Source organism: Cyprinus carpio, chromosome B7 (assembly GCF_018340385.1).
Source record: "Cyprinus carpio isolate SPL01 chromosome B7, ASM1834038v1, whole genome shotgun sequence".
Lineage (NCBI taxonomy): Eukaryota > Metazoa > Chordata > Actinopteri > Cypriniformes > Cyprinidae > Cyprinus > Cyprinus carpio.
The window spans coordinates 38,634,206-38,645,758 of record NC_056603.1 but is presented as its reverse complement, the minus strand read 5'-3'; the positions used below and the strand labels follow the sequence as shown (position 1 = coordinate 38,645,758).

At 36.6% G+C, this 11,553-nt stretch overlaps 1 protein-coding gene across 1 annotated transcript; it reads left to right on the top strand.

Moving 5' to 3' along the window:
* Positions 1-4,499: 4,499 nt before the first annotated feature.
* Positions 4,500-11,046, top strand: LOC109110985 (transmembrane protein 41B). Its single transcript, XM_042728557.1, has 7 exons — positions 4,500-4,771; positions 6,368-6,485; positions 6,577-6,705; positions 7,911-8,004; positions 8,102-8,206; positions 8,294-8,432; positions 9,657-11,046. The coding sequence occupies exons 1-7, from the start codon at positions 4,678-4,680 to the stop codon at positions 9,824-9,826; spliced, it is 849 nt and encodes a 282-aa protein (XP_042584491.1). The 5' UTR covers positions 4,500-4,677; the 3' UTR covers positions 9,827-11,046.
* Positions 11,047-11,553: the final 507 nt, after the last annotated feature.

Sequence of the window (11,553 nt, the reverse complement as noted above, 5' to 3'; positions counted from 1 at the left end):
TGACTGAGGCTGCACTGTGTTCTTTTCTGCACTGTGTTTCTTATCTCTGTCATAAATGTGTTAATGTATTGGACTCAGAGAGAAAAAAACGTATACAAATTTTGGTCAAAAAAAAAGTCCAAAAAGTTCAAAAAAGGTGTTAAATTAGTGGTTCATTATGACAGAAAATTTCTTAAATCTAATGAGCATGTTTGTTGGTGGGCATTGCTTGAATATTTACATATTTTTGATGTGACTTCACTCCAATAGAAAAAATACATTGTTTTTGGAATTTGTTTAAACATCTTAATAGCCTACATCTCACGTGTGTATAGTCATCTGATTTTTCAGTGGAACTGACATTAACTTCATGTTTGTAGAACTTACTATAAGAAAAAAAAAAGAAGAAAAAAAAAAACCTGGTGGTTTTGCATTTTAGCCTGTGGCCCATTATTGACTTTTTGGAACCAGAAGTTATACTTGGAATTGTGAAATGCTAACTTATGAGGCAGAGGCATACATTTTGTACTTCGACTGAGTCTTTATGACTAAAACTCTGTCATGTGCCTTTCCTTGTCTAATGTTACTTCCCCTTGTGCTATTGGCTGTGACTCTATGTGACAGATAATTTTGTAAAGTTGCTCTGTTTCTAGACAGCATGGGTCCTCCAAAGCTGTCAGTGTCATGTCTCTTGGTCTTTTCGTTATGTAACTGTATGGTTCAAAGCTAGCTGGGAAACCGTTTTTGGAGAATTTTTCTTTGCTCTGTAGCTATATGCATTTCTTTGCTGTGTCACAATATGGTTCGCATTGTGTTTGATGGTCACATACTTGGATTTTTTTGTTTCATACTATAATTCCATCAGGTGGAGGATTAAATGGTTTGATATTTTGAGCAAATTTCTTATGAGGCACATGTATTGTGTGTGTGTGTGTGTGTGTGTGTGTGTGTGTGTGTGTGTGTGTGTGTGTGTTCAGAAAGACTTATTTCTTATTTTGGTGTATGACAATCATTTATTGTGTGGTGTTTAGATGTCCAGTTTTTTTCTCTGTAACCATTTTCAAAGTTGGCAAGTTTATGATGCAGTGTTTTAAAAGGTGTTCTGATTTTAAAAGTTGTGTAGTAAAGCTCTGAAGCCTAAATCTGCAGAGCGTTTGTAGAGCTGACTTTGCTGTACGACGAGGTTTACTTTAGGCTTTTATTCACATCTAAACACTGATCAACACACACATACATAGAGCATATTGAAGATGGTAAGTCAAAGCGTAAATCTGTTGCATGATTTCCCTGTGTGCCAGGAGCCTGAAATTGGAGTACATTCGTGAAAATGCAGCCCACTCAGAGTTCACCAAGTTTCATTGAGCTGCAGCAATTCCGGCCTGTGTGAGGCCCGAAAAGTTTAGGTTCACTCCCGTAAAGTCCTTTCTCGTCGTGGCAGAGGGCTGAATCACAAGGATCAGGGGGCTTTGGGAAGATGTTGTTAAGTTTAGGTTTGAGGTCGAGATGTAAAAGTTTCGGTGGGTTCCAAAAAAGCTCTCTCATTTCCAAGATGTCCATGTGTAGGGTGCTGCGGGCACAGCTCCGGAGTCGTATAATTGGCATGCCAAAAAAAAAAAAACCTTTTCAAACTTTAAAAATCCCATGCTAGGTAGGCACCTGTCATGCCCCCATTCTACAGAAAGCTAAAGCTTTGAGCAGGTTGGAACTGAGATGTTGGTAGGGGCTTTTTAAAGTTTATCCAGCTTCCAAGAAGCCCAAGATTTCCCAATAGATACAGCACCACCCACAAAAAATCACTTTGGCAGATGAACCCAATACATACATTCCACATCCAATCAATGTTATGAAATGAGTCATGTAAAAATTTCCCAAAAAAGTCCATTTATACTAATCCTTTTTGATGGGACTTGAAAACTTTGGAAACCTCTGACTTTAAGCCTGCTGTTCACTGCAAGAGCGATGACTACCAAGTGTAACAATAACTACATTGGCTTCCACACCAACTGATATTGAAAATGATATTGTTCATCTGAGTAGTTATTGTTATAGTTGTTGTGTGGACTTCCACATTCTCATATAAATCTAAATCTTTAGTTATAGTTATCATCCTTGGTGTGATCGGCCCTTTAGTCAGTGTTCATGACAATAAGAACGAGTCGAATGGACTTCATGGAAGAGTAGCAATGCAAAAACCACAGCGCATGGCAGGTTTATGGGGCATTTACTTTTGAGTGTGTCTATTTAAATAGGCTAATAAAGTCTGTTTTCACTAACTCCACCCACCCACCCACACTCCATCAGACAATTTACCTAATGTAAAGTAGCTCGGATAATTATGAATGCTTAACCCCCTCTACAATTTTTCATCAACTTTGTTTGTACGACTTACAAGAAAAACTCAGACAAGAAAACCAAGGCTTTTCTCGAAGTTAGCTGTCAACTCATTTTTAGGGAATGACTGACTTGTCAATCATCCTGCCCACAGATAACATTCTTATATACTTTCCATATTTTAGTCGTAAACTTGTTTTTAGGGAATTTTTCTTTACTGTTAAAACTGATTTGTCAATCATCCTTTCATAGTTGAAGGGATACTGCACCCCAAAATGGAAATTTTTGTCATTAATCACTTACCCCCATGTCGTTCCAAACCTGTAAAAGCTCCGTTCGTCTTCGGAACAGAGCATATTGCTTACAAAAAGTGTTCCCGTCCCTTCATATAACCCAGACTGCACGTCTGATGGCAGATGGAGTAGTCTGACGACGACTTTCTTACCTTTTCTGGACCTTGACACTGCTATTTACTTGGCAGTCAATGGAACAGTCACAAGCCTTTTTATCCAAAATATCTTAAATTGTCTTCCGAACAAAGCTTTTACGGGTTTGGAACGACACGGAGGTAAGTGATTAATGACAAAATTTTCATTTTGGGATGGAGTATCCCTTTCACATTCTCATGTACATTCCACATTTTAATTAATTTAAAAACAGTACTATTAGTGTACTACTGGCACACTATATTACACTGTACCAGTCTGACTCATGTTATGAATTGAATCATGTAAATTTGTTGTAAATTTTATCAATTTTCCAAGAAGTCATTGTACCAACCCTTTTTCTAAGTGGGACATGGCATGACAAAGTTTGGAAACCCCTGGCTTAAGGCCTGTTCCTGCCAAGAACGATAAGTATTAAGATAACTACAATGATTACTACGTTAGCACTCACATCAACGGCTTAAAAACATTCGGTTTATTCCATGCATGCGCTGCAGCTCTGTCATCTTCTGCTGCCTAAAATACTCAAGTGCTTTGAGGTTGGGTGGATTCTGATTGGCTGTCAGCATTTTTATCATTCGTTAGCTAAAAAAAACTTTGTAAAAGTGACCCCAATGATATCATTCCTCTGTGTTGTTATTGTAAAAGCTGTGATGTGGATTTCCCTGTATCTAAGACAAAAACCACTGCAAACCTCAAAGAATAGTTTACAAATCATCTGATCTGGATGATTATTTGGGATAATATTTTATGGACAGATGAGTCAACTCATCATTTGACACTTGAATTAAAAACGTTCAAACATGTAACTGGGTAAAGCAGCAGGACAATGACTGATGATAGATATCAGGTCGACATATGATTAGCTAAAAATAAACAAAAGCTTTAGATTCCTGATCACAGTCCTCACTTAAATTCTGGGCAGCACCTTAAAAGAGCAATGCAAGTATGCCAAGATTCCTCAACAGAGGCTCATATCTGTAGTTTTAGTTAATGCGAAATGTTGTCCAATCAGATAACAGGTTTATGGGCGGAATTTACTTTCGGCAGTGTCTATTTACTCAGGCTTTTTGAAAATAAAGCTATTTTCACTAACTCCACCCACCATTGCTGAGATCATTTATTTAGTACCAAATTATTAAGAAATATTTACTTAAGTACAAATAGCATAGTACGTCTCTTTACACTTTATATCACTATTTTGAACATTAAGTGTAAACAAAATGCTATTTATTTCTATTTATTCCTACCATTTTGCACTCATTGTAAAAGAGTATAGATACTTTTTGGGTGATACGATTATTGTAAGTTATTATCACTAAAATAAACATTAAAATAATATATTGGGTTAAAAGTTTATTTTGTACAATAGTTTGCATTTGCAACCATATATTTTACCAAAGTAAACTATTATTGATTTAGTTCGTTTTTGTAGAAAATTCACTTTATTATATCACATTGTATTATATTGTGTTATATGTTATATATTGTTTATAATTTGATGCTTCGATAAATGCCATGCTACTGAACGATTACCAAAACGTAGATAATGCATTACTTCACTAGCGTTACCCCAACACTGTTGACGCAGTAAAGGTGTATTTTTATTTTTTATTTTTTAAGGTTATCTATGTACAGTGGTATTTACGTGGTTCTTAAATGTGCTGCAGAAAAATTACTTTTTGTTGTCAATGTACAATCTAATGTCGCGATATCTTCACTGGATGGCAGTAGCGGCCTGACAAATGCGTTCTCATCTGAGCTGAACAGCGCCGAGGAAGAAGAAAACCCCGTCACAGGTCACCGGTATCCCGAGGAGAAAGCCGGCTGAAGCCTTGCGTTTAGCTCATACACTGACATATGATCTCGGTTAACATCTGAGATCCACCTTCATTGTTTTCTCTTGTTGAAAGCGATCATCATGGCCAAGAAGAGAAGCGGTAACCGCGAGACCGAGAGCAGTCCGCTGGTCGAGCAGGAGCCGAGGCCCTCCAAAGATACTCCAGTCCTCAAAGGTAAGGTTAATTCTGACAGTATGTCCCGATATCAGTCTCACACAGCTATTATGTAGCTTTCCACGATTACTCGGAGTCGGAATAATATATATATTTACTGAGAAATCTGACAGATGGAGGTTGACTATCCAGGACTAGTGTAATATTGATGAACTCTTCAGCTGAACGATCAAAGGTTTGATCGAATATAAGCAGGTTCTGAAGTGTGGCTTACAGTGGAAGAAATCAACACAATTTACAGCAAACCTTCATCTGAAATGGCCCTTAATGTGACTTTATTTGGCTAATAAAATGGACTGAAGGATTGTGTAACGCAATAATGATATCTGTTTCCTTTGGTCCGCATTACTCATACTTTCAGAGTTCAGCCACGTGAACAAGAGCTATTAGATCGTCACATTATTAATAACATTAGATGCTAGAGAGAAAAGTTACAGAAATTTTAGTGCTTTTGAAATATACGTCTTTTTGTTAGTTATGAAAAAAAGTGTATGTATAATTTTAAGTCATTTTAAATGTACAAAATAAACATTGCTATAAAATGTAAATGCTACTTATGTTATTTGCGATAGATTTTATTGTTCTTTATATTTCAAAATGCTATTCTTAAAATAAAAAATACACAAATTCCTATCATGCGTTCCTATCATAGTTTTCTAAATCCTTCCAAAATAATCTTGAGCAAAAACAATGATAAAACAAATGCAAAAATGTTTCTTTTTCTAGTACACAAAATTCATAGGTGTATGTTTAACTTAAATCTTTCCAAAACATGCTTAAATGGAGCGTAGGATTTTGTAGCATACTTTATTAATTCTGCTATTGATACAAAATTTGTTATGAATATTTCATGCTTTGTCCCCGAAGATATTCACATCACATTGACATCACAGGGCTAATTAAAAACACTGCGTATGATTTTTTTTTTTCATTTAGATATTGCTCTGAATGGTCTCTTTCTGATTTATCATAATTCTGAGTGAACCAAATATTTTTTAATACTGAATAGCAGAAATTAAATTAAATTAAATTTATGCATTTAGCAGATGCTTTTATCCAAAGCGACTTACAGTGCATTCAGGCTATCAGTTTTTACCTATCATAGAAATACCCACAAATTAAACCTACTAGATTTGTATGACAGTTTTTGGAAATGCCTATATGAAAAAGATTTGGATTTAATGCGGAAAAACATAAACATCTTCAGTCTAATGACAATTTATGTTAAAATAATTTTAATCTAAATGCACTAAATAAAGACCACAATGCAATGGCTTGTACTTAAGCCTGTAAACCACTTGGCACAGTAAAGAGCCACTTAGATTATCCTCAGAGTTTAAATGTAAACATCTAGTTATTTTTATAAATCAGTTTGGTGTCAATAGTGTGGTAGAATTTACACGCTGCTCCTTTAAGATGATGTCACACTGTTATATGTGATTTGTGGCTTTGTAGTTCTCCAGCTCACCACAAACGAGAGCTCTCACGGGCCTGAATCCCCCTGAGGATTGTGAACAGCTGATGCAAATGTATGCAACACGTTGCACAGGTGATATTAGAGGTTATTCATGATGTGTTTTTGAATCCTTCTCTCAGGAGCCCAGTCACCAGGAGGAGCCTCTGCACGCATGTCAATCCTCCTCCTCGTCACTATCTTTGCCTGTTCGGCTTGTGTCATGTATCTGGTGTTCAGAAATTTCCCAGAACTGAGCGAGTAAGTCTACCTCCCCCTATGAGTGTAGTTTTGTGTACTGAACATAAAGGGTGTTTTACGGGTGACTCAACATACATTTGTTGTCTTGCAGAGACGAGAGAGAAAAAATCAAAATTCCTAAAGACATGGATGATGCCAAGGCATTGGGCACAGTGCTGTCCAAATACAAGGACACATATTACACTCAAGTGCTTTTAGCGTACTTTGCTACATATATCTTGTATCCTTTGTGCCATGATTAATCTTGTTTTTTTTTCAAGGGACTGATAATCAACATTATAGACGAGTTAGACACTACATTGAATTAAATGCAGATGAAAACAGTTTTTGTTTTTACAGTTTAAATTAGTCCCCCGCTGGCAGAAAAATTGCTTGGAGTTTCTGTTATTTAAAGGGATACTCCACCCCAAAATGATAATTTTGTCATTAATCACTTACCCCAATGTCGTTCTAAACCCGTAAAAGCTCTGTTCGTCTTCGGAACACAATTTAAGATATTTTGGATGAAAACCAATTCCTTTGTCAGGAGGCCCTGTGACTGTCCCATCCTTGCCCAAGTAAATAACAGTGTCAAGGTCCAGAAAAGACGTGAAGTCGTATGAAGTCGTATGAAGTCGTCGTCAGAATACTCGATCTGCCATCAGACGTGCAATCTGGGTTATATGAAGCGACGGGAACACTTTTTGTAAGCGAAGAAAACAAAAATAACGACTTTATTCAACAATTTTTTTTCATGTCAGCGGTCTCCTCTGTGTCTCTTCATATCACCGTATGCTCTTCTGTATCATCCGCGCCACAAGGATGCGCTCTTTTCTTTAAAATCAAAGCTAAATGCACATAGAAACCATGCATTCTTGTGGCGCGGATCAGAATTTCTCAAAGCGAGTCTTTTTGACGCTTACTAAAATACAAATGTGATGACACAGAAGAGAAGCATACACAGCATACGGTGATATGGAGAGACACAGAGGAGGCTGTTTAACAAAGGAATTGTTGAATAAAAATCGTTATTTTTTATAGTTTTCTTTGCTTACAAAAAAAGGTGTTCCCTTTGCGTTCGCTTCATATAACCCAGATTGCACGTGATCTGATGGCAGATGGAGAATTTCTGATGATCTTTTACGGGTTTGGAACGATTTTCTGGACCGTGACACTGTTATTTACTTGGCAGTCTATGGGACAGTCACAGGCCTCCTGGTTTTCATCCAAAATATCTTAAATTGTGTTCTGAAGAGGAATAAATCTTTTACGGGTTTGGAACGACATGGGAAAAGTCACAGGCCTCCCGGAACCAAAAATATCAAATTGGGGGTAAGTGATTAATGACAGAATTTTCATTTTGGGGTGGAGTATCCCTTTAAGTTTGTATCAGATACATAACAAATTTTCACTATTGCGGTAAAGCCTTAACTTAGACCCTCTCAGCCTTCAGACGTTTGCCATCCCAGGCTCCATATTTCTCAGTATACTGTCCGGTTATCTCTACCCTTTTCCATTAGCTCTCTTCCTGGTCTGTCTGGTAAGTTCCTTGTTTGTAGACAAATTCATTTCAAATTAGTCTGTCTGCCAAACTTTGTCTTCTAGTGTGACTTTTTGTTGTGTTTTATGGTTTACAGTGTTCAGGCCTCGGAGCGTCTTTTTGCTATATGCTGTCTTATTTAGTCGGCAGGCCGATGGTGTACAAGTACCTCACAGAGAGAGCTGAGAAATGGTCACAACAGGTAGGATTTTCATACTAATAGCTTTCATTTTTGTATGTAAATTGACTGGCCATAATGTTGAGCTGGTGTTGTTTAATGTCATTGCAGGTGGACAAGCACAGAGAGCACCTCATTAATTACATCATTTTTTTGAGAATAACTCCTTTCCTTCCAAACTGGTTCATCAACATCACCTCGCCGGTCATTAATGTGCCCCTGGGTGTCTTCTTCCTGGGCACCTTTCTTGGTAGGATTAATCTTCAAACAAGATCACTTTTACAGAGAAGAATTTACAGTAACACAAGTTTGTTGGTGATGCATTAAACATGCAATGATTAGGTTGTCAAAAGGAATTTTTTTCATTTTTAAATTGCATTTCATGGGACAAAGCATAGTATATGCCATAATTTTTTGGCCAATTTTGTTGGAGGAGAAAGAATGCAGAGTTAAGTTGCAATCTATATTGACCCTGCGTGTTTTCTAATAGTCAAGACCACTTAAGTAAGCCCTTGAGATTCAACTAATGAGATTTTAGGAAGGGTTTCTTCACAATCTGCTGCATTCTTCTAAAAAAACTTGGAAATAAATCACTTTATAGAAGTAAAATTGCTTTTGAATGCCATGTTAGGTTAATTGTGAGTCTGCTAAAAGTACATTTTGTCGACTTGTAGGAGTACATTTGCGTATAGATGCTCTCAAAACTGAAAGATGTGGACTAAAAATCCATGAAACTCTAATATGATTCCATAGAGTTTTTAATATCAGGGTTTCATCTTTTAGAGATCACACCTGTGATCCTCTTCACTAAAATCAGACCAAAGCCAGTAAATGCATGTACTACAGAAATTCATGTACTAGATTTTGTTTTTGAGTGGACTTTATGGTACTACATAAAATTCACTTTGAAATTATGAAGATGAAAATAAAGTATCGTGCAGGGTTAGAGTAGGTGTAGGGAGGGCTTTATTTTCACAATAATGTGGCATCCATTTAACAATTTGAATTCAAATGATAATTTACACTTAACATGGTATTATAATGCACTACAATAATGAGGTGCAGATAATTGCCACTATTTGCAATAAGTAGTATAAATAACAGAAAATCCTGCTATTTTAACAGTGTAAATAGAATTTATAGCTATTTGCACTTAGTCTAAATAGCATATCGCTAAAAAAATACTGCTATTATCATTTAGTGTTAATAGAATCCATTGCTATTAACACTTGCTAAAGAAAATCATATGCACAGTAATGCTATGGGGTAACCACAGACGTAGCTGAACCTGTGTAGCCTTATATTTCTATATATACCATGCTCTTTTTTTTTTTAAACCCATTAGCCTTTTCTAATCATGTCACCAAGTTTCATACCACTCTGATGAACTAGAAGGTTAATTGAGATTGTGCTCACTTTGTTATTTGATCACTTGACAGCTCGTCTAATGGCTGTTATCTGATCTGTACTGTAGGAGTGGCTCCTCCATCGTTTGTGGCGATAAACGCAGGGACGACGTTGTACAAGCTGACCACAGCTGGCGAGGCCGTGTCCTGGAACTCTCTTCTCGTGTTGGGGGTTTTAGCCGTTGTCTCCATCCTTCCCGTCTGCTTTCAGAAGAAACTCCAGCAGAAACTTGAGTAGAGATCACCACCCCTGCTTAATTCAACTCAGGAATGTTACTGGTCCTCTAAACTTCTCCCTGCTTTCTTCTCTCGTTGTACACCTCGTTACCCTCGTTTCATCATATGATGGGCCAGTCAGGACCCGCCTTCCATTGTTTCGACAGCACTTTCATGGAAGGAAAAATCACAGGTTCCCTCTAGCGTTAAGCAATAATTTCCACATCAATGTCTTCAGTGGATTTTCAATATTTTCCACAAAACCGCAATGATTAATGTGAGATGCACTGGAAGAGACACATTTTCACTCCCTCTGAAGTTGCTGAGCTAAAATGGAAAGTGCCAACTGCGACCTTTTTCATTCTTACGGCTAATTTAATATTCAAATGTGTTTGAGAATGAGGTATTACATGCATCAGAAACCTTCTGAGGGTGTGCTTTGTGGGTGTTTCTCATTCGAGCTGAGACTGCAGTAGGGATCTGAACGGACGATCTCTTAACAGTGCCCTGTGTACTGCTGCTAACTGTAGATGATAGTGCTTAGCTCTTGTTATAGACCTAATTTTTCCCAGAAAACTGATAAATATGGATGATTCCACATTAGTATTACAGATCAAGACTGTAGGTTGCATATAATATAACCGCCTTAATATTACAGGTTACTTGAAGTAAAAGAAATGGAACTAATTTACCGACATCACACGTACTGAACTATTAACACCTGTTTTAGCATTTCAAACTATTTTTCTTCCTTTACTTTGGATATAACTGATTAGAATAGTCAAAATGCCAAATGATTGATTTGTGTTTTTTTTTTTTTTTTTAATTTAAGTTGTATAATATTGTGTTTTGCTTATAATATTCATTTTAGCCACGTGACAGGGGGAAGTATTACATTTTGGAAATATAGGAGATTAGTAACTCTAACATCGGGTTTTCTGGACCTAGTCAAGCCAAGCCACTGTAAACGATTTTAAGGAACAATGCACTCACCCTCAGGCCATCCAAGATGTAGATGAGTTTGTTTCTTCTTCAGAACAGATTTGGAGAAATTTAGCATTACTTCTTTTGCTCAGCAATGGTTCCTCTGTAGTGAATGGGTGCCGTCAGAATGAGACTCCAAACAGCTGATAAAAACATCACAATAATCCACAATTGATCCAAACAACTCCAGTCCATCAATTAATATCTTGTGAAGTGAAAAGGACTGTAATTGTGTGGATTATCGTGATTTCTTTTAAACATTTTTTTTATTTTATCTCATTCTGACGGCACCCATTCACTGCACTGGTGAGCAAGTGGGGCTAAATTTTTCCAAATCTGTTCTGGTGAAGAAACAAACTCATCTGTATCTTGGATGGCCTGAGGGTAAGTTATTTTCATTTTTGGGTGAATTATTCATTTAATTGGCAGAACTTTATGCAGTTAAACTCTCTGCAGTTAAAACAGCCATTCAGTAAAATAAATCAGTCTTAAAAAATGTCTTACATTTTGTATAATACCTGTTTTTTTTTCTGAGTACCTGAAAAATATTCTTCAATATACTCATTTCCTGACTGGAAAGGAAAAGGAATCAACAATATATATATATATATATATATATATATATATATATATATATATATATATATATATATATATATATATATATATATACACAATCAAATGGGATCAATAAACCATTTGCACAGAAATGTCTCTTAAGTGGAAGGGTGTGATGAGGGACGGTTCTTATTCCAGATATCATTA

What these genes read in the sequence shown, in the direction of transcription:
- LOC109110985 (XM_042728557.1), top strand. Translation starts at nt 4,678, where the DNA reads ATGGCCAAGAAGAGAAGCGGTAACCGCGAGACCGAGAGCAGTCCGCTG. An exon ending in AATTTCCCAGAACTGAGCGA is followed by an intron (nt 6,486 to 6,576) that starts GTAAGTCTACCT and finishes GTTGTCTTGCAG; the next exon opens with AGACGAGAGAGAAAAAATCA. An exon ending in TACTTTGCTACATATATCTT is followed by an intron (nt 6,706 to 7,910) that starts GTATCCTTTGTG and finishes AGACCCTCTCAG; the next exon opens with CCTTCAGACGTTTGCCATCC.